Consider the following 24,058-nt stretch of genomic DNA (forward strand, 5'->3'; position numbering starts at 1 on the left):
TCATGATAAAGTCCTTTGGGGAACAACAGTTTTTTTATTTTGATGAGGCCCCACTTATCTATTTTTTTTCTTTTGTTGCTAGTGTTTTGGGAGTAAAAGATGCTTCCCTACATTTTCTTCTAGGACTTTGATAGTTCTAGCTCTTATATTTAGGTCTTTGATCCATTTTAAGTTGATTTTTTTTTCATAGTGTGAAGTAGGGGTCCTCCTCCATTTTTTGCAAATGGAGATTCAGTTTTCCCAGCACCATTCATTGAGGAGACTATTCTTTCCCTGTTGAGTGGTCTTTACTGCCTTGTCAAAAATTAGTTGGCCATAAATGTGAGAGTTAGTGTTTGAGCTCTCAATACTGTTCCTTTTGTCTATATGTCTATCCTGTGGCAACAGCATGCTGTTTTGATTACTGTGGCTTTGTAATAAGTTTTATGATTGGGAAATGTGAGTCTTTCAACTTCATTCTTCTTTTTTCATGATGGCTTTAGCTATTTGGTACCCCTTACTTTTCCATATAAATTTGATGATTGGCTTTTCCATTTCTGCAAAGAAGGCTGTTAGAATTTTTATTGAGATTGCTTTGGGTAGCATTGACATCTTCCAATCCATGAACATGGAATATCCTTCCATTTATTTAGGTCTTCTTTTATTTCTTTTAGCAATATTTATAGATTTCTGTGTACAAGTTCTTTACATCCTTGGTTAGGCTGATACCTAGAAATTTGATTCTTTCAATTGCCACCGTGAATAGAATTTTTTTTTTCTGATTCTTTCTTCCAATTGTTCATAGCTCGTGTATAGAAACAGTACTCATTTTTTTGGTGTTATGCCCTGCCACTTTGCTGAATTCATTTATTAGCTCTAGAAGATTTGTTCTGGATTTATCAGGATTTTTATATACAGGATCATATCATCCACAAATAGGGAACATTTTACTTTTTCCTTTCTAATTTTTTTCTTGCCTAATTTCTCACATAAGAACTTCCAATACAGTGTTAAATAACAGTAGTGAGGGTGGGCATCATTGTCCTGTTCCTGATCTTAAAGGGAAGTCTTTCAGTCTTTCACCATTAAGTAGGATGGTAGCTGTGGGCTTTTCATATATGCCCTTTATAATGTTGAGCAAATTTCCTTCTATTCCTTGTGTTTCTAAGTGATTTTATCAAGAAAGGGTGCTGAATATTGCCAAATGCCTTTTATGCATTGATTGAGATTTTCATGTGGTTTTTCCCCCCTTTATTCTATTAATGTGGTATATTAATTGGTTTTCTTACGTTGAACCAAACTTGCATACCAGGAATAAACTCTACTTGATTGTGGTATGTAATTCTTTTAAGGTGTATTGTTTTCATTGGGAGTGGTGTTCTATACATGTCTTTTAGGTCGAGTTGGTTTAGTGTATCATTCAAGTCCTGTACTTCCTTATTGATCTCCTGACTAGATGTTCTATCCATTATTGAGAGTGGTATGTGAAAGTCTCCTACTATTAATATGGAACTATCAATTTCTCCCTTCACATCTGTCAGTATTTGCTACATGTATTTTGAGGCTCTGCTGTTAGATGCATACATATTTGTTTACATCTTCCTTTTGACTTGTCCTCTTTATAAGTATGAAATGCCCATCTTTGTCCCTCATAACTGTTTTTGACTTAAAGTCTCTTTTATCTGATTTTAGTATACCCACCCCAGCTCTCTTTTGATTACTACTGTCATGGTCTATATTTTTTCCATCCTTTCACCATCAACCTACATTTATCTTTGACTTTAACTTGAATCTCTTGCAGACAGTATATAGTTGGGTCATGCTTTTTAATCCATTGCCCACCACTAACTCTCCCCCAAAGCCCTGAGGAAACATTGCCTCTTTAAATCTCCACTCCTCTGCCCCTGTCTGGGGAGGGCTGAAGTAATGGCTGCCACTGTCTTTGTATAGCAGCTGCCTTCAGAGGCCGGACTCAACTATGCGAATTCGATATTCAAAAGCCATGAGCAGCCATCTGCCATGACCACCCCGTTCTTGGGAGAGAGGATTTTTAACATCCCTTTCTGTCACTGGAAGCTAACCAGGGACTGGACCCCATGGCGACCTGCCCGCAAGAGTGAGGTATGGGTGCTGGTAGCTGCCATGCAGAGGGAGCAGTTTACAGTTCTGTACCATAATTTATCAGCCTCTTCCTCCTGCTGTTCGCTGGATGCTATACAGTGTTCTTCTGGCCTCTGGAGTTTCAAAATAGTTGTTTCAGACAGTTCTTGCCTGTTTAATAGTTGTCTGGGTGGAAGGACTGAATCCTAGAGCTCCCTACTCTGCTGTCTTCCCTAAAGTCTTGTCATCTCTTCCGGCATTTGATTTTTAAAGATGGACAAATACAGCACTATGGGATTGAATTTGATAAAGGACTACAAGTATTTTGAAAGACAAACCTCAACCAATTGTGGCTATCTTTTGTGTTGAGATAGGCAAGGAGAAGTGGTTTAAGAGTATAGGCTAGTCATTCCCTAGTAAGGGACCATGACATTATATTGGGCTTCAAATTTCGGGGAGTTCTGGATCACAGAGTGTTTCAACAATGGCAATGGAGGGATACTGGTATGGGATACCATTGACAGGTGATATATGGCTGACAGGGAGCTGTACAGAACATATGTCCAGGGTGCATGGTAATGTTTGGATATACTCATAGTGGCAACAATTAAAAACCACAGCAGGGGGGGTACTGGGTTCCTGACCAGTGGTGCTCTGTCGTGGTCCCTAGGAGAGCAGCGACAGTCTCCCAGGTGCAGCGGCGGGGACTGGGAGGGAGTGAGGGTTCAACAGTGAGCCCCTGATGCTAATGACTATGCTTGTGAGCTGATAAGCCTAAAATAAGAACAAGGCCTAGAGCAACATTGTGCCTGGGAATTTCCTCCTGTCAGCCTTCATGTTACTCAAATGTGGCCAGTCTCGAAGCCAAACTCAGCATGTAAATGCAATGCCTTCCCCCCAGCGTGGGACATGACACCCGGGGATGAGCCTCCCTGGCACCGAGGGACCACTATCAACTACCAACTGATGATGCAACTGGAAAATGACCTTATATGGAAGGTTCAATGCGGATCAGCTGAATATCCCTGTCTACATAAAATAACATGACTTTAAAATGCTGTTTGACCTAAAGTAAGGGGGAAATGGAAAGGAGAAATGAGTTTATATGGCTACGAGTTTCTAAAAAAGAGTCTGGAGGCTGGCAGAAGGATTGCCCTCATGCACAACTGAGCAGAGTCAGAGAGACAGATAAAGCAGATACAACCCCCAGATATTGGTTCCTTTGAGGGCTAAAGAGACCCATGGGAGTTATGGTCATGGCCGATGGGGTTAACTACCAGGTCAGATGGCCCCTCTTTGGAAATGCTGTTTATGTGTGATGAATCTGGACTCAGAAGGGATCTTCCTTCATAAGACTTTCATGCTAATGTGCTGGAGGTGCAGTTAATGTTGGGGTTTAAGATATATTTAGGGGATTTGAATCTCTGGACTGACAATGTGATAGCCAGGTCCTGAGCCTCAACAGACTCAAGCACCTACAATCTGATTTATTGGACTTACCACACTCAGCTAAGATGGAGTTGAAGAAGGACAACCACCACACCATGGAGCCTAGAGTGATTACAACTGAAAGTGGGAGGATTGCATCCAGCATCCATGTGGAATCTGAGCCTCCTCTTGACATAGAGGTGCAATGGACCCAACCAATCCAATGTCCACATAGAAGAGGTGGCATTGGATTGGGAAAAGTGGACATGGTGGCTGATGGGTATGGGGAAAGGCAGGAAGAGATGAGAGGTGGAGGCGTCTTTGGGACATGGAGCTGCCCTGGATGGTGCTTCAGAGGCAATCACCGGACATTGTAAATCCTCACAGGGCCCACTGGATGGAATGGAGGAGAGTATGGGCCATGATGTGGACCATTGACTATGAGGTGCAGAGGTGCCCAAAGATGTACTTACCAAATCCAATGGATGTGTCATGATGATGGGAACAAGTGTTGCTGGGGGGGGAGAGGTGGGGTGGGGGGGTGGGGTTGAATGGGACCTCACATATATATTTTTAATGTAATATTATTACAAAGTCAATAAAAATAATAATAATAATAATAAAAAGAGTATAGGCTAGAGGGAAAGCAATGTAAAGATAAATATGGGTTAAAGACTAGTAAGGGCAGGTCTACATGGCTGTTTAGTAAAATGACACATTCTGTTTTCTGTCGTGTAGTATTATTACAGCATCAAGGATATCAGCATTGGTGGACGGTGTGTTTGCAATGGCCATGCTGAAGTGTGTAATGCAAATAATCCTGAACAACTGTAAGTACACTCAATATTTTTTAGCCTTGCAATGAATTCCTTTAATTGTTTCAGTGGATGTTTCCACAGCTTTAAATATTTCTTGGGTCCTGCCCTTAGCAGGAATTTTTTAGGGTCTCAAATAGGAGGCCTGTGTGCACTCCTGCAACCCTCCACTTTCTCCCACTTCCTCCAGCCCACGGCAGACATGGCAAATCAGTCATAGCACTCTCGAGGCCTGATCTGTGGTTGCAGCCAGCCACCAGCTCCCCTCCAGGACAGTGCTTCAGCCAGATGCTAATAACTGATTAGAGTTGGCATGAGAAATAAAACCTGCTTGTCATCCCTGGTCTAATGGGATAAGATAAGAGACATAAGGCTTCAGATCCTTTTTTTTTGTTTGTTTTTAACTGAGGTATATTTTGCATTCAACAAGAAGCATGGATTGTATATGCTAAGTATTTGACAAATATATAGACTCATACTTTCACCACAAGAGGGACATTTTTAAGGGGTGGAAATTGCTGGATGCTAGATATAGTAACTTTTTTTCTCGGTGTTTTATTTAAAGTCTACAATTTCCTGTGAGCAGAATTTACCAGAGATATTATTTGCTTTAGTCAGATTCAGGTTTGTACATCTTTCAGCCTAACTTTGGGGTCAGGCAGAGTTGGCAGCCACCAACGCATGAAGTGTGCTTTGCCTGGGCCAGCAGCGACCCCTGATGTCCACACCTCTCCTCAGGGACCGGGTGGTGCGACGTGGGACTGCTGGTCACCTGCTAACTGACCTGTAATTTGGCAGGTCTTGCTTCCTAATGGCTAATCCATTCTGCCGTATAGCCTCCTGGAAGGCAGGGTTACGACACCAGAAGTCAGGGCAGATAAGCCCTGAGTTGGAGAGAGAGAGGAGAGAGGAGAGAGGAGGGCCGGCCAGCGTTCCTGAATCTGGCATACAAGAGTGCCACGTGGGGGAGGATGCTGGGTCGTGGTGGGTCGGCGCTGGGAGCCGGTCCATCCTGAGGGAAGCAGGAGAGGGCCACTGAGAGGAGCCATGGCTGCTCTCTTACAAAAAGCTAACCCTAAATGCATAAGCTGTGCAGCTTTGCTTATTTTCGCTACTATTGATTATGCATGAGTTATGGGGTTTTCTAAAAGCCATTCATTCATTTAAGAAATATTTCCCAAGTGCCTCCTGCTAGGTAGCAGGCGCAGGTTCCGTGATGATAAACAAAGAGGATGCCAGTGCAAACAGCTGCAACGGAACAAGCAATCACAATAAAGGGTAACAAATATTTTGCTACAAAGAGTGTTCCTGGCAAAAGAAATAGCAGCTCAAAATCCCTAGGGGCATCATGACACATTTGAGGAACTTGTAAATTCCTTCCTCATTACAAGGCTTTTGTTTTCCAGTTTAGAGCTGACTCCAACCAGCAAGTCATTCTATTTGGGTAGTGTAGGTTTTACTTCCCTTAATCTTACAGAGATTTCTCATTATTTTTACTCATGCCTGTTATTTTCTGTCATTTCATGAAAGGCATTTAATGCATTTTTTTTCTCTCTGATTTGGCTACTCTATTTCTTAGTTACATATTGTCAATAAGGTATCTTATCTGTGCTTCATTGTTGAAAATACCGTTAATTTAGGACTGCACAGATTATAATTATCTATAAATTGTTTACTAAGTATATTGCAGCCTTTAAAAAGCTTTGATTTAAGCATGATATAAGCATGATAGAGGAAACTCCTTTTTAACAGGACTCATTTTGATAGAAATAACACCTAAGGAACCCACAGTCTGAAACCTACGTGACACAGTGGATGGCAGCAACACCCAAAAGTTGAAGCTTTAAACAAACCACTGCTAACTTTGCACTCAGTCCTTTGTCTTCTCTCCCTCAGTGGATGATTTTACCCACTTCCCTTCCATCCCCCCATGAGATTTATTTCATACTAGGAAATGAAGGATTCTCTAGCTTCTTCCTGCCTTTTACAGCAAAGAATTTTTGTGGAGGAACTTATTATTTTTCATAGAACTGCCGACTATATATTTATATCCCTATGTCTTAAAGCATTTTACAGTTTCCAAGGTACCTGCAACTATACAATGCCAATGTTCTTATCCTCACTTTACCCAAGAGGAGGATGGGGTGAAGATGAAAAAGGTGAGAGGCAGAAGTCCTGAGCTAGGCTGCTACAGGTGAGCGCTGGAGCCTTGAACAGAGGGGTCAGTTTTCAAACCCGCAAAGCAGTGTGAAACCTAAGGGAGGGTTGGAACATCGCTCACCAAGGGTGTTTCTTTCATTAATTTATTCATTCCATCATCAAAAATATTTCTCTAAATGAGATAAAATGGTAAAATAAGACTCATCCAACAAGGAATGTGCCAGTGTCCTGGAGGAGCTAAAAGTCACAGAGGATTATAAGGCAGTGCGGGAGGTGTCCCAAAGGAGATGGGAACCTAGGTTTCTTTGTGGGAGTCAGGTGGATGTGCCGAAAGCCACACAGAGCTAGATGTGTGTGGGGCTGGGCCACTCGCCTTCCCACACAGGAAGCTGTCCACCATTCACCACTGACCCCTTGACCCAGCCCGTTTTATGAATATATATATACACTGTATTTTTTCACATTTTGTTTACTTGGCTTTCACTTTTAGGGTAACAGGTGAGATTGAGGAATATCCTTATTTCTGATCTTATTTTACTTTGGCTTTAAGGTTACTCTTAAAAATTGGACTCAGAATGAAGAAGGTGCATAATAAATATGGTGTCTGTACATTGATTGACTGTAAAATATTTCGAAGTAATTGGTGCTAATGGTAAATAAGTGATTTTGGGGACAAAGAACTGCCCTAAAAGAATAGTTCAGGAAGCTTTAGGAAGAATTGTCAAAAATTTGGAGACTCAAATTGTCCTATTTCCCTGTAATGAGTTACTTACAAATATAGACACTTTCTCTGTGTTTTTAATTTTCTGGATTCATTCCTTTTCATTCTCCTTTGTTTTGCCCAGGGTTTATGATGGTTTATAATAATGCACAAAATACAAATTAAAAGTAGAATTGAGAAAAGGAGAAATAAGTCGGGGGTGATAAAATGGAGACAGAGATAAAGCCAAAATTACAAATGCATACTGGGAAGACAGTAGTATATATTTGACTCTTCTGCTTGTAAGTTTCTTGTCTGGAGCAGGAAGAAAACCAAAGTAAAGCTAAGAAGGTGACTGTGTTTGAGACCACAAGTTCCCTTGAGATGTCTGGATGACAAAGGGTGCAGAGCTCCATTCTCTGTAGTAACAGGACTGAGCCGGGCATCCACTGGGGAGAAGGCTCACCTCTCCTCAGAGCCTGGCCTACAGCCACAAGCTCAACAGCTCACCAAGGGAAGAAGCAGCTATCAGAGAGGGGTTGAACTTCCCCCTGCAAGTTTTGCCAACCCCTAGGTGCTTAGTTGCTCCCAAGACATGTGAGTGGAGAGGCCAATTCTCCATTCACGGTGAAAAGCTCAGTTACATTCATCAGTACACTCCAACCAAAATACCTTGCCTTCCTCTGCCTGCTGGTTTGCTTCTACTGATGAAATCCACATCCAAGAAGAGACAGAAGAGAGCTTTAATTGAGAATACATACCATACCAACCTCGATGCATGGTTAGATGGATGAATAACAAATTTAATTCTGAGCTTCCTAGCAGTCAAACTCAAAAAACGAACCTCATTTGGTTTCATATTTCACTGTGATCATAACCTAAAAATCAGTTGCTTAAGAGAGATGTGACTGTTGACACTAGGAGCAGATAAGAAGCTCACACTGGGGCTGGGGTGGGTGGTCATCATGAAGATGATTCTCTAATGTACAACATCTTCAACAACACCTTTACAGAGGTAGACAAGTTTTCCATATGAGCATCAGCCTGGGCTAAGAGAGATTCAGGAAAAGCCATTATTTCAGGGTGCCAGTGATATTCAGACAGGTACCCAGCTCCTTTCTGTTGGCTGTGCTCATTGTTAATCTACCAGTGGGATTAGTTGGACTATATGTTCTTCCAGCAGTCCTCCTTAAATATTCCTTCAGGCCAGCCCATACCCAATATTTCATGGTAATGAGCTGAAATTGCCTCTCTGACAAATGCCCATTTAGACTCGTTAGTTTTTGCTGCCATTTAAATCTTTGTCCATGTGCTTTAATAGGCAGTTTAACTCAGAGAGGGCTGACACAGCCACTTAGGAGCATAACTGAATGTAATCCATCCCAGAGAAGAGCTGAGGGGACCTCTGCAGGCACAGCCAAGCCCTTCTTAGAAAACCAGTTTGAATCTTTGTTAAAGCACAGATGAATGGGAGATCAAAGCCTGGAGTTCTAATCCAATGCCACGGCTACAACAATTTCATTTTAATTTGGAACAGTTTCAGTACAGATGTATGATCCTTTGAACTCACACTTTTGCTTCTTAGTTCTCTGCCTCATGTAATCTCTGCTTTGGGCCCTGGATGGGTGTGTTGGATCTGGCTCAGCCACTGGAAGCAGGAGCCTCTCAGATCCTGTTAGAGAATCCTCTTGGATTCTCTAGATCTCAATGCATGATCCCAGGTTGAGAGCAGGAAACTCCAGCAGACCTTCCTCACAGGTCTATTCCAGATCTGTGTGAGAGGACACCTAACACATCTCAGTAAACTCAGCATGTGCTTGTTCATTGATTGGTTTATCGGAATAAAATGCTGTGGAGAAGAAAGAGTGTGGGAGGGGGTTGGGGCTTGGGAGTCAGTCTGCCGTTTGAAATCCGGCTCGCCGTTTATCATCGTGTGACCTCTCGCAAGCGTTTTCCTCTCTGAATCTTAGTTTCACCCTCTGTAAAAGGAGACGATAAACTTGATTCCTCAGGATTTGGGAGACTTGAAATAATATATACAAAGTGCTTTGTTCCCATAACTGCTCAATAAATGGCACCTGTTAGGATGTCTGAGATGGCTGTAATCATGTGTCAGTTTTCCACACACAGCTCTGAGATATGCTTCGCCCACAGGCCCAGGTTCTGGTGTGAATGTCAGCACCACACCTGTGGGGAGACGTGCGACCGCTGCTGTGCTGGGCACCATCAGAGGCGGTGGCAGCCGGCCACGTCGGCCCAGAGCAACGAGTGTGAAGGTGAGGGCTGGGGCCGTGGGCCAGGGAAGGGGAGGCCCCTGGCAGGGCTGTCTCCCCCTTTTTACCTGAGGATGGATGCCGTGCTTTCCCTGGGCTCATGAAGAGGCTGGGACTGCGTCGGTCTTGGGGAGTCAGGTCTGCCCACTGGAATGGAAAAGGCCACAGGTGGGGGTGCAAGTGCCCATTCCAAATCCAGAAATAAATAGAATGAAAATGATAACAATAATAATTGTTGGTATTTATTAAGCCTTCACTATGGGTCGAGGATTAGACCAGGGGCTGTTAGGTTGGCTTCTCTTTTTACAAATATTAAATATGATGCAGTCATTATGTATTTTATTTTATTACATTTTTTTTTTTAGAAAAAGGTATTTAGACTACATAAATATTACGTAAAAATATACGGGATTCCCATATGCCCTGCTCCCCACACCTCCCACATTTTCCCACATTAACGGTATCCTTCATTAGTGAGGTACATTCACTTCAATTGATGAAAACATTTTGGAGCATTGCCACCAAGCATGGACTATAGTTTACATTGTAGTAAACTATACAGTTTACTACAGTCTCCTGTACAGTTTTGCAGATTATGGCAAGATATGTAATGGCCTGCATCTTGACAGAATGACTGTAATGTCATTCAGGACAATTCCCAAGTCCCAAAAATGCCACTGTGTTACACCTATTTTCCCTCTCCCTGCCCTCGGAACCTCCAGTGGCCACTGCCTCCACATAATAATATAATGTCTTCCATTTCTAGAATCACAATGAGTCTACAGTAGAATACCAGCAAGTCTACTCTAGCCCATATTTCACTCCCCAATCCTGAGCATTCTGGGACGGTGGTGCCCACTCCATCTCCAATTGAGAGGGGCCTTTGATCCCATGGGGTAGATGGATGGGACTCTCTTGCTTGCAGTTGTAGACTCGGTTCCTTGGGATGGTCGCTGTCCATCATCATCTCCCCGTTAGCTGTCCGGGGTAAGTCCAATGAGCAGGAGAGTAGGCATTATAACTCCATTGAGGCTCAGGGCCCAGCTGGCACATGGACAGCCCAAAGATTCAAGTCTCTTGGGTGTATACCCATCAACCCTAGTACTAATTATAGGCTCAAATAGAAGGGCCACAAGAGCCATGTTCAGGGAAACCACAATTGAGTGCAATTCCATCACATGGGGGGCATAAATTCCAAAGTAGGACCCACTGGCAAGGCATCAAACTCCTGACTACAGTGTCTCGAGGTCTCTAGAGCCCTCAGGATCCCCACTATTTGGGGTAGTATCTACCTTGGCTGTCAATGAGTTCCTGCTGAGACGTGTATAAGCGTAACCTCTGGAATGACATTGCGACTCACTTTGAAGTCTCTTAGCCATATAAACTCGTTTGTCTTTACCTTTTTCCCCTTTTGGTCAAGGTCTTTTTCCAGTTGCATCACTGCCATTATACATTTTAAACCCCTTTGCATTTCTTAGGATGAGATCCTGGATAGGAATCCTGCCTATTCTGAGCACCGAGGTCCAGAGAAGGCGGTGAGAGAGATAGGTGTCTAAACAGAGAGCACTGAGGGAGCAGGGGGAGCAGGAGGAGCAGTGCAGCAGGACTGAGGCGGATGGAGGGGCGAGCGGACAAGAGACAGGAGTAAGAAAGATGGGAGGCTATTTTATGGGTGGAATATAAAGTAAGAAAACTGTTCTTTATAACCAACAAGCCCTAACTAGGGCATCCAATTGAAAACTATCCTTTAAATTGATCTTCTTGGGCAGCCACATATTTATTCCAATTGCTGAAGACTTTTTTTGTTGTTGTAATTTTTAGTTATTGGCTTGAGAGGCTGGCCCATTTTTCTGAATATTCTTAGCATTTAAAAGTAGATTTATTTATTTTTCTTCCAATGACCAAAAGGTATCTGGAGCCAACTTCATTGAACTAGGCAGTCTGTACTTGATAATTTTTCATCAGATATTTTTGTAACTGTTTAAAGGTAGAACTGGTGGTGTCATATGACCAATAAACTTACTCAAAAGGCATGTCCAGTGGGGAGTTCCAAGAATGTTTTGAGAAATGCTAACCTTGTTGGAAGGTGCTGGCAGCTGGCTAAGGTGAATGCCCTGGTGCGTGCCTGAATGCAGGTGTGGTGCTTGGCTGACCATTCCCACTTTGTAGTTAGAGCTAACAGGTGCCTTCCCCATATCTCACCCCCAGATAATGGGACCAGAAAGGTGGATTGTTTCTTTCATGTGCTGGTTTTGGATACTTTTCTTGAATAAATGTTGATCACATGAACTTCAACATCTGGAATTTTATTAGTTTTCCAGACTAATGGAATGCGTCAATCCAAGCACATGAAAAAAAATTTTCCTTTGATAAGTTTTTAACCTTTTAAAACTTGTCAAAATAGTTTAAAATTATGGAAATAGCTTATGGAAGTCAGGCCTATTTGGAACCATTTATTAGGTGCTTTCTAAATTCCATTTGAATTATACAACTTAAAATGAACAGACTTCTTAAGAAATCACTACTGTAATAAATATAAATGTCTTGAAGTTTTTAAATCTTGGCACCAAAGATGAAATAAAAATAAGGTGTTGGCCTGCAAAATCAGAGAAGTTTGTTTAATTTCTAATTCAATCCTCTCCTCTTCCCCAATAAATTAACCTGGCAAGTTAATTAAGACATATGAATTCTTAGAAAGATTTGGAATATTTGATTTAGATAGAATATAATGAATACATATTTTGCCTAGGAAAGATTGAGAATTTTACCATGTTAAATTTTATTCATCTCGTCAAAGATGAAAATCCTAAATGAGTTTTAAATTAAATTAATTTTAGAAGTACCATCTACCACTTTAGATAATTTGGAAATTATAAATTTTTTAAAAATCACCAAGTTTATTACCCAGAGAGCCACGATCAATATTTTGTTTGATCTTTTAGTGTTTTTAATGCATATTTTAACCAAAATTATACTTCTACTTATTATTATCTTGCTCTTTTTTACTTGATGTTTTAGTTATTTTCCTGCATTATTAAAAACTCCTTGGGGAGCAGATGTGGCTCAAGCAATTGAGCATCTGCTTCCCACATGGGAGGTCCCGCATTTCCAGTACTTCCTAAAAAAAAACCAAAACCCAAAAACAAACAACAAGCAAAACAAATGAAAAAAACCAACTCAGGGGAGCCAATGTGGCTTGGTGGTTGAGCACCATCTTTCCACATGTGAGGTCCTGGGTTCAATCCCTGGGCCCTAGTATCTAAAAACAAAACAAAAGAAAACAAAACGAAAAACAAAAGAACTCCTTGACATTGTTTTGGTAGCACATAGAACTGTCACCTTATGTATTCAGGTCAATCCAATAAACATTTGTTCAACACCCACCATGAATCAGGACTTGATTCTACCACAAACAAGACACTCATAGTCCCTGCCTTTGTAGAATTTACAGTCAAGCAAATATGTTGTTTGCTTAGTCAGTCCCTATAATTATATACTGAGATTATTTCCAATTTATCTCTATAAGTAATGCTGAGATGAAAGCTGTAGAAGTACTGGCTGAGAACATAGGCTCTGAGTGAAACAAAGACAGGACAGAATTCTGCCTCGCTTACTTTCGAGCTACGCAAGCACAGACACGCACCTTCGCCTCCCTAAGCCTCAGCGTCATCACTGGGATGATAGAGATAATTCTGTCTACTGTAGAGAGTTATTGCACAGATTTAATGAGATGATACATGAAAAATACTTTTCGAAGTTGACCATGAGGACAACTTGTCTTGTTACCAGTGGTAATAGCAGTGGTGGTCATATCCTCTCTTAATTGACATTTTGGTTTCTCTCAATTTGTTGTTATATGTTATCATTTTCAAAAGAGAAATCCCCACTTAATATCACATGAAATATCAAAAGGAGCTATTAATTACATACTGTTACAGTGTAAAAATTCCCTATAATTTTCCAATGAGAATGTGTCTGGTGTTCCAGAATACACTTTATTGTACCTCAGTGAGCAGTAATATTATCTGGGGGAAATGACTAAATGTCTCATAGTAATGATGGAATCTTCACTTCCTCATGCTTTTTCCAGCATGCAACTGCCATGGCCATGCCACTGACTGTTACTATGATCCAGATGTTGAGAGGCGGCAGGCAAGCCTGAATATCCAAGGTGTCTATGCAGGTGGAGGGGTCTGCATTAACTGCCAGGTAAGGCATGATCAATGCCAAAGTGGACGTGTCATCATAGAGAATGAGCATTCAGTATCGTTCCCAAAGAGGTGTCAAGAAAGTGATGTGCAATTGAAAGTGTTTTCTGAGACCATTCTCCACTTTTGTACCCCACAGGCGCTGTTAGCTGCATGTAATTTAGGCACTGTAGGGAAGTGGACTGAGGCATGTTTATCCTTTGATTAGGTTCTTCCGTTGATTAGGTTTTTCCTGTAGGTCTTTGTCTGAACAGCGGGGAATTCCTGATTGCCACAAGATGGCTTTAAGATAGGGAGGGCAAACAGGTGTCAACCTTAGTGCTTAATTCTTGTTTTCAGAAGGATTCTGAATCTAACTCAGTGAGGACGTGCATCTGATCAGTTAATGATATCTGTCATAGACACTGAATATAAAACACTGATTTTTCACCCCTTCTGTAGAGCAAATCAGATCACTGGGATTTAGACAAGAGGAGGGTACAGGTATATATACATTAAGATATCCATTGGAAATCAAGTAAAAATGTTTATAGATTTGGTCTGAATTGTCACTTTCATCTAGGCTCTTAGATGTTTTGTTAATGTTCCCATTAAAGAGACAATCTTCACACAAGATGCCCACTTATAAGGAACTGAGGCCACACACCCATAGAGAAATCCCACTCCACATGTTTTATGTCAACTTTCATTATAGATAATTAAAATGCAGTTGAAAGTCATAGGTTTTTTACATACCACAGGGCTTCATATATAAGAGATCGCAGGAACTTCTTAAGGCTATGTACTACAAGACTTTCAGGGGACTGGACTAAGATGTGTGGGTGGAAGCCTTTTTCTATCAGGGGTTCTTAACAAGTGGTCCATGAACTTGAATTGAAATTCAAAATAAACAGTATTCTTGTGGGGATGTGTTGGTGCAGGTATGATATATTTATTAAATAATACACAGTATAGTGTGGACTTATAAGGGGTCCATGGTTTTCACCTGACTGACAAAGGGGTCCGTGGCACACAAAATGTTAATAACCCCTGCTCTAGGGGAAGGATCCTGCTCCTTTGATGTGTCTTCACTGTTTCTTTAGAATACCTGTTTCTGCTCTTCCTCCTCTTAGTGATACTATGTTTTGCACTTGGCTGTTTCAGAAAACCACCAATAAAGTTCTTTCCGCATAGTTCCGTAAACAGCATTTTTCATTTTCATATGAAAATTACTGAAATCAAAACATTGAATAATTTTTCAATTTCAACTTGAAAGACTTTTTGCTAAGTTAAATATTTAGTTACCATAACTAACACTTATATTTATAATCAAAGAGCAAGGAGAAAGTTCAGTGGCATTTATAATATAGATATAATACATACGAAATGAAGTTATGAAAAATAGGGAGAGAATTAAATGAAAATATGAGAGTGTAATATGTCTCCAGTTTTAATGAAGTGTTATAATAGTAACTCTAAGTAGACTGTGAAAAGTTAAGGATGTGCATTGTAATCCCTAAAGCAACTACTAACAAAACGCTACAAAGAGGTATAGCTAAAGGCCAATAGATAAATGTAAATGGAATTCTAAAAAATGTTCAAATAATCCAAAAGAAGAGCAAAAAGGAACAGAGGAACAAAAAAACCAAGCACACATGCACACAAACAATAACAAAAAGAAGGGGACAAAAGAAAACAAATAAGAAAGTCCAACCATATCAATAAATAATAATACATTAAATGTTAATGGAATAAACACTACAATTCAAAGGCAGAGATTATTGGAATGGATAAAAAAGCAAGATCCAACTATATTCTGCTTAAAAGAGATTAACTTTAAATATAAAGACAAAGATAGGTTGAAAGTAAATGAATGGAAAAATTATATCATGTAACTAAGTATTAGAAGGATAGTGATGATATTCGTATATAAAATCATCTTAAAGACAAAGAGCATTAACAGACATAATATCATACAGTGATATATATAGGGACATATAATATCATACAGTGATTATAGATATTAAGAGGAAAATAAGAGAATACTATGCCAACAGAATTGATGAACTAGATTAGATCTACTGTACAAATTTCCTGAAAACTAAAACTTAGTAAAACCCATACTAGATGAAGCAGAGGGAAGTGGGTTTGGCCCAATGGATAGGGTGTCTGCCTACGACATGGCAGGTCCAAGGTTCAAACCCAGGGCCTCCTGACCTGTGTGATGAGCATGGCCCATGCATAGTGCTGATGAATGCAAGGAGTGCTGTGCCACACAGGGGTGTCTTCCGCATAGGGGAGCCCCACATGCAAGGAGTGCGCCCCATAAGGAGAGCCACCCCATGTGAAAAAAAAGTGCAGCCTGCCCAGGAATGGCACCACACACATGGAGAGCTGATGCAGCAAGATGATGCAACAAAATGAGACACAGATTCTTGGTGCCACTGACAAGAATGTAGGCGGACACAGAAGAACACACAGTGAATGGACACAGAGAGCAGACAACCGGGGGGGGGGTTGGCGGGGGAAGGGGAAGGAAAAAAAAAGATGAAGCAGAACATCTGAATACCCCTATTTTTAGAAAGACATTGAAATCATTATCAAAACTTTCCCATGAAGAAAATGCCAGGTCTAGATGGTTTTACAGGTAAATTCTAATAAATGTTTAAAGAAGAAACACCCATCTTACACAAATTCTTTCAGAGAACAGAGGAGGAAAGAATACTTTCCAACTTGTTTGTTGAGGCTAGCATAACTTTAATACCAATACTTGACAGAAGTACAATGCAGGCATTGCAAACTGCTGACCAATATCCCTCTTGAACATCAGAGAGGCAAAAATATTTAACAAAGCATTAGAAAGTCAAATCCAGCACCATGTAATAAGAATGACAAGCAAGGTTGATTGAATTTTCAAAAAATCAATCAATGTAATTAATCATATTAATGAATACAGTTAATATATTAAGAATCACATCACAGAAAAATCATGTGAACTGTCAACTGCAAAAATCAATACCCATTGTAATAAAAGCTTTTAACACACTATGATGAAAGTGTAGTTCTACAATCTGATAAAGGGTATTTATGAAAAAAACCTACCTAATGATGAAATATTAAGTTCTTTCCTTCTAAGACTAGCAAACAAGGCAAGAATGCTTTCTCCACACCACTTCTCTTAAACCTTGCACTGGAGGTCCTAACAATTACAGGAAGATAAGGGGGAAAAAGGCGTTAAGATTGGAAAGGAATAAGCAAAACTGCATATTCGCAGATAACATGATTATTTATGTAGAAAATCTTAAATAATCTACAAAACAACTATTAGAATAAGTGAGTTTAGCAGGCTGCAGAATGTAAGATTAATATATAAAACTAAATTATATATTATATATTATTAATATATATTGCAAATAATTGGAAAATGAAATAAAAATTCCATTTAAAATAGTGTCTAAAATGTAAAATAATAAGGAATAAATTTAATGAAAGGCATGCAAAGCATTTATACTAAAACTAAAAAGAAATTAGGAAAGATCTACAGAATTAGAGATAACATATTAGAAAATTCAATATTATTAATATGTCAATTCTCCCAAAACTGATCTAACAATTAAACACAGGTTTTGGGGTAGAAATCAATGAGTGGATTCTAAGATTTATATGGATATATAAAGTCAAGAATATCCAAAACCATTTTGAAAAAGCAGAACAAAGTTGGAGGACTCACATGATTTTACTTCAAGATAAACTATAAAACTATAGTTATCAAAACAGTGTGAAATTAACTCAAGGATTGACAAATAGATCGATGTAACAGAATAGAGAGCTTAGAAATGGACCCACACTTATCCGGACATTTGATTTTTGATGAAAGTTATAAAAGCAATCCAATGGGGGAAAGAAAGTCCTTTCCACAAATGGTTCTGGAATAACAGGATGAGTGTGTTTGTGCACTAAAGAAAAACACTGAGAACCTTGATCCTTACCTAAATCACACACAAAGTTAAATCAAGATGGATCATGGACCTAAAGTAAAGATACAATCGTAAAGCTTTAGTTGAAATATAGGATATCTCCATGATTGGGAGGATAATTAAGTTTTCTTAGATCACAGAGAGCAATAATAAAAATTGACAAATTAGACTTCTCCAAAATTAAAAACTTCTCACAGAAAACACTGTTAAGAAAATGAATAGGTAAACTGTGGGTAGGGAGAAAATAGTAACAAAACATAGATCTGACAAATGGTTGGCATCCTTCATATTTATATAATTTCCCACTGTTCATAACAAAAAGACAACCCAATAAAAATATGCAAAAGATTTGAATCTCAACTTCAAAAAAATAGAGATATGAATGGCCAACAAGCATACCACAAAGAGCTTAACATCACTAGTCATCAAAGAAATGCAAATTAAAACCACAATGACATACCGCTGCATACTCACCAGGATGGCTATTATTAGAATGACTTATACCACGAAATTTTGGTGAGGATGTGGAGTAACCATAACTATCATGCAATGTTTTTGTGAATGAAAAATGGCACTACTATTTTGGGGAAAGTTTTTCATAAAATTAAACTTACACCTACCCCAATGACTCACCAATTCCACTCCTAGGTATTTATCCACAAGAAATGAAAACATGTTTACAAAACCATTATAGCAATGGAAAGGAACAAACCATTGTTGAAGGCAATAACATGAATAATCTTAAAAACATTATGCTGAGCAAAAGAAAATGTACACAAAAGAGTATACATAATATGATGTCATTTAATTGAAATTCTAGAACAGGCAAAACTAGTCAATAGTGAAAAAAATCAGAATTGTGTTGATTCTGGGGAGTTGGTGATGGGAACTGACTGGGAAGGGACATGTGGGAACTTTCTGGAGTGATGGAATTGTTCAATATCTAGATAGAAATTTGGGCTTCAGAGATGCATGCATTTGTTCTAACTTAGTGAATGGACAGTTAAGGGTCTATAAATTTTATACTGAGAGAAAAACCTTGAACTGATGTTGAACTCCAGTTATTTATAAGCATGCTAGTATAGGAGAAATTGATTGATATCTACAATTTATTTTGAAATGCATAAAAAAATAAGATGGATTAGTGGATGGATAGAGGGATGGATAGATGGATAATCATGTGATAGAGCAGGTATAGTAAAATGTTAATGGTAAAATCTGGATGGTGGTTACATAGGTGTTCACCATAACATTTGGAAATTTTCATAATAAAAATGTTTGGGGAAAAGGGTAAAGATAGAAGAAGGAAAGGCACACAGCACTTTTTTGATTGACTCCTTAATTCTTCTCTGTGGTAAAACATTCCTGTTCTCAATTAAGACTGAAGATTATATATGTTGTTGAAGATGATGCTCAAAGATACTTTACCTCCATTACTAAGACAAAGTCTTTAGCCTCTACTTTGGAGGTAAGACTTCTGACCTAACTCCCATGCTTGGACCTAAGTCCTATGCTTGTTGTCCAACTAAGTCTCTGTAATGTCTTGGACTCACTATTTCCAAACTATTTCTCTCACTTTCACATATACCACCAAACTAGGAGATGGGATCTTGAAGTAGACTGAGCACAAATGGCTACATTCCCTCCTGCAACAAATCCCACAAAATGACAGAAAATATATTAAAAAAGCAAAATACTCTGTTTCTAGACTTCATAATAGCATGAAAAATTAGAAAGATTGCCATCAACAGACCAGGAATTTTCAGAGATTCCAAAAAGACAGAAACACATACATGCAGCAAAAACAGTTGTGACTGCCGAAGAGCTTTGAAAGTACTCCAAGAGGCCACAGATAGAAGAAATTAATTGGGGAGCTGCATTCAAGCCTATAAAACTTTATTGACAATTCTGAGACATTACGGAGAGGCCTAAATGTTTCCAGACTCATTGTTATAAATATGCCATTTCTTTGAAACAGTTATATAAATTCAGTGCAATCACAATCAGAATTCCAACAGGATTTTTTTTTTAAAGGATGGCAGACGGATTCTAAAATTCTTACAGAGAAAGGAATATATGAAAATAGGTATTTTAGAAAAGATGAACAACTATGGAATAAAATTGTCTTTGGAGATAACAGAACATTCTATGAGCCTGTATTAATTGAGTATGGACTTGATACAGGATAAATAATTCAATAGAACCCAATAAAGAATCTAGAGAAGAAAAAAGAATCTAGAAAAAATTCATGTCAATTAAATCTTAGTTTATGATAAATTAAAATTTAGTTTATGATAAAACTGGCATGTCTAGTGGTAGAAGAAGATGGACATTACATAAATAATGGGAAAACTATTTTTTCCTTTGGAGAAAAATATAATCCTATCTTATGCCATATAGAGAAATTCCAAGTGGAGTTTCAAGGTAAACTTGAAAATAAAATTATAAAATAATTAGAAGAAAACATTGGACGATGTCTTAGTTTCCTAGGCTGCTTAAGCAAATACAATTAAATAATTCAGCTTAGGGTAGTGGACTTGGCCCAGTGGTTAGGGCGTCCGTCTACCACATGGGAGGTCCACGGTTCAAACCCAGGGCCTCCTCGACCTGTGTGGAGTAGGCCCATGCCCAGTGCTGATGCACCCGAGGAGTGCGTGCCCCGTAAGGAGAGCCGCCCAGCGCAAAACAAAATGCAGCCTGCCCAGGAGTGGTGCCGCACACATGGAGAGCTGACACAACAAGATGATGCAACAAAAAGAAACACAGATTCCCGTGCCGCTGACACCGCTGACAGCAGCAGAAGCGGACAAAAAGAAGACGCAGCAAATGGACACAGAGAACAGACAACCGGGGTGGGGGGGGGATGGGGAGAGAAATAAATAAATCTTTTTAAAAAAAATAGTTCAGCTTAAACCATAGGAATTCATTAGCTTATGGGTTTTTTAGAAAGATTTATTTATTTTATTTATTTCTCTCCCCTTTCCCCCCACCCCGATTGTCTGTTCTCTGTGTCTATTTGCTGCGTCTTCTTTGTCCGCTTCTGTTGTCAGCGGCATGGGAATCGAATCTGTGTTTCTTTTTGTTGAGTCATCTTGCTGTGTCACCTCTCCGTGTGTGAGGCCCCACTCCTGGGCAGGCTGCACTTTCTTTCGCACTGGGCGGCTCTCCTTACGGGGCGCACTCTTTGCGCGTGGGGCTCCCCTACATGGGGGACACCCCTGCATGGCACAGCACTCCTTGCGCGCATCAGCACTGCACGTGGGCCAGCTCCACACGAGTCAAGGAGGCCCGGGGTTTGAACTGCGGACCTCCCATGTGGCAGATGGACGCCCTAACCACTGGGCCAAGTCCGCTTCCCAGCTTATGGTTTTGAGACTGGGAAAATGTCCGAATCAAGGCATCATCAAGGCAATGCTTTCTCCCGAAGACTGTGGAATTCTGGGGCTGGCTGCTGGCAACCCTTGGTCCTTAGCTTGTCACATGGCAAAGCATGTGGATGAGTCTCCTGGTCTCTTCCTTCTCTTCCAGGTTCTGTTTTGGCTTCTTGCTTCTCATGGCATTTTCTCTCTATCTGAATTTCATTCTCTTATGAAGGACTCCAGGAACAGGATCAAGACCCCTCCTAATTGAGGTGGGTCACATCTTCACTGAAGGAACCTCACCAAAAGGTCCTACCTAAAATGGGTTCACACCCACAGGAATGGGTTAGATTAAGAACATGTTTTCTGGGCACATACAGCTTCAAACCACCACAGATGATATTCGTATAACTTGAGGGTGAGGATAATACTTCTTAAGATACAAAAGCCATAAAGGAAAAAATAAACTAAGAAAAAGTGAAAAAGTAAAAATTTGACAAGGGCAACAAAAAATTTTCAAAGGCAAGTAATAGATTAGGACAAAATAACTAACATTTTTCATTGATAAAGGGTTAATGTTATTGCAAAAATAAAATAAAATAGAGAAAGAACCACAGATCACTCACAGAATGAGAAATATAAGTAGCAATAAGTGGATAAAAAAGATGCTTAACCACACTACTACTCAGAAAAAAACAAAGCAATACTTTTTCTGCCCATTAAGGGAAGCAAAATGCTAAAATTGATAATATCAAACATTGATTCCAATGCAAGGAAAGGGTTGTCTCACATAGTATTGATAGGACTGTAAATTGATTAAGTCTTTTTGGAAGACAATCTGGCAGTATCTATCAAAATTTTAAAGATGAACACCCGTTGATTCAGAAATTAAACTTCTAAGAATTTGTCCTTCAGAAATGCATAGGTACAAAATATTTAAGTATGAGGATACTTATCCCAGTATTGTATTATTAGTAAAATAATGTAAATAAATCAAATGTCCTTCAACAGTGTCATGCTTAATTAGTAAATTAATGGTGCTAAAATGAATGAGATTGACTTGTATTTACTGACATGGAGAGAAAGTGGCAGTACCAAAATGCTTAGTATGGTCCCATTTGTGTTTTTAAAAACCCACAGATTATTTGTAGGTATGGTCAAGGAAGAAAAAGAGAGAGTGAGTGAGAAAAAGGAGTGGGGGAGAGAGAACGAGAAGGAAGGAGATGCGGTTTGCCTGTAGACTGAAAAGCACTTTTGGAAAGTTCTGTTTGGCCTGGGGTTTCTAGGTGAGTGTTCCATAGAAAGCTTCTTTGGGTGGTGACTGTGGTAGGAGAGGGCTATTCAGGGCAGGATTTCCCCCTGCATAGAATCCATCAGCACCCACCTCACTCGTGGGGTAGGAGAGTTGAGGTGTTCTCATCTTTGGTAAAGGGTCACGCAAACACAACTTTAAGCATCCGCTCTCCCCAGCTTCCCTCCGTCCCTCCAATAGAGAAATTTTGGCATCATCAGTGTCCTTGAGGCTTGACCTGGGTGGGCCATGGTCCAACGATGTGGGTCATAGTACAGGTCCTAGAGAATCACCTGGTATTTGAACGCAAATGGCAGTCCCTACTCCATCAGGGAAGTAATCTGTTGCTCTCTTGGTCATTCATGGCCATTCTTTTTGTCTTAAAAATATAACTTCTTCCTGGCAATAGTCCTCTTAAAAAATTTTTTTCTCATGCAAATTGCAGGTGCTTCATTAAGCAATTATATGATAGAGGTGAAAGCCCGCGATGTCCACTTTGGAGAATTTTTTCTCATTTCCTATCTAGTGGAGAAAATTCCACAGCCAAAGTTAAGCTGATGTCCTCTATTTTAAGTCACAGACAGTGGCAAGCAACAGAGTTGAGGGGTTAATGGCATTTGATGAGAAGGGAGGGTGGACTACAGCTGTTTCTTATTTGACCAAAATGTTTATACATGTAAATTTTAAGACCAAGAAATGGCCAGTGTGGTTTTAGACCTCAGTGTTAAAGTGAATTCAGATTTTAGCCCACAGGACAAAGAATGGTAATAAATAAAAGTCTACATTCAGTGGGTTATGGCAGGATATATAAAGTCCAGCATCTGACCCTGCAATATCATTTAGGACAACTCAAAATCCCAAAAATGCCCCCATATCACATCTCTTTTACCCTTTCCCTGCCCTCAGCAACTACTGTAGCCATTTTCTTCACCTCAGTGCTAAAATTTCTTCTATTACTCGTCACAGTTGTTTTATAGTAGAATATCAGTAAGTCCACTCTATCCATATTTTATTCCTCCATTCTGTGGACCCTGGGATGGTGATGTCCTCTCCACCTCTAGATCAAGAGGGGGCTTAGATTTCACATGGATGATGGATGCAATTCTTCTGCTTACAGTTGTAGGCACTCTTTGATTCCGTGGTGTGTTGGTTGACCATCTTCACCTCCCTGTTAGCTGATCTGGGTAAGACCAACGAACCAGAGAGTAGGAGTCACCACTCTGCTGAGGCTCAGGGCCCAGCTGAATGTACTGGGGGAGAAAGTGATCTACAGGGTAAACTATTATCTGTGTAGTACAGCAGTGCCCCAAAATGTGTTCACCAAGTGCGATGAGTGTGTCAAAATGATGAGGGAGGTTGTTGGTGTGAGAGGAGTGGATTAGGGAGATGGGGGGTATATACAGGACCCTCTTATATATTTTTTAACATAACATTTTTTGTGTGTGGTGTATATATCTTCAAAAAAATACAATTTACAGAAATGATGTGATGGGGGGTGGGGAGTGGGTTATATGGGAACCTCTTATGTTTTTTGTTTTTTTGTTTTTTCATGTAACATTGCTTGTGACCTAGTAACTTTAAATTTTAAAAAAACCAAAAAAAAAAAACTAAAATAAAACTAAATTAAGTAAGTAAATAAATAAAAGTCTGTAGTAACTAAAATCATCTAAAGCATAGGAAAGGCTACAGAAAGGGTCTTTGTTCTGCCCTCTGTCTTTCTATGCAGATTCTTATATGGGTCAAAGTGTGTTATATTTTTTCTTTTTAACTTCCTATTGCCTTTCCTTTC

The 24,058-nt window shown here is 39.7% G+C and overlaps 1 protein-coding gene across 1 annotated transcript in view; it reads left to right on the forward strand.

Annotated features, from left to right (window-relative positions):
* LAMA3 (laminin subunit alpha 3) overlaps positions 1–24,058 on the forward strand; it is a 273,948-nt gene that overhangs the window by 63,487 nt on the left and 186,403 nt on the right. Inside the window, exons 6-8 of the mRNA XM_058277557.1 lie at positions 4,246–4,337; positions 9,337–9,458; positions 13,546–13,664. Coding sequence (XP_058133540.1) covers positions 4,246–4,337; positions 9,337–9,458; positions 13,546–13,664 — 333 coding nt within the window. The remainder of the gene's footprint in view (positions 1–4,245; positions 4,338–9,336; positions 9,459–13,545; positions 13,665–24,058) is intronic.

Source organism: Dasypus novemcinctus, chromosome 16 (assembly GCF_030445035.2).
Source record: "Dasypus novemcinctus isolate mDasNov1 chromosome 16, mDasNov1.1.hap2, whole genome shotgun sequence".
Lineage (NCBI taxonomy): Eukaryota > Metazoa > Chordata > Mammalia > Cingulata > Dasypodidae > Dasypus > Dasypus novemcinctus.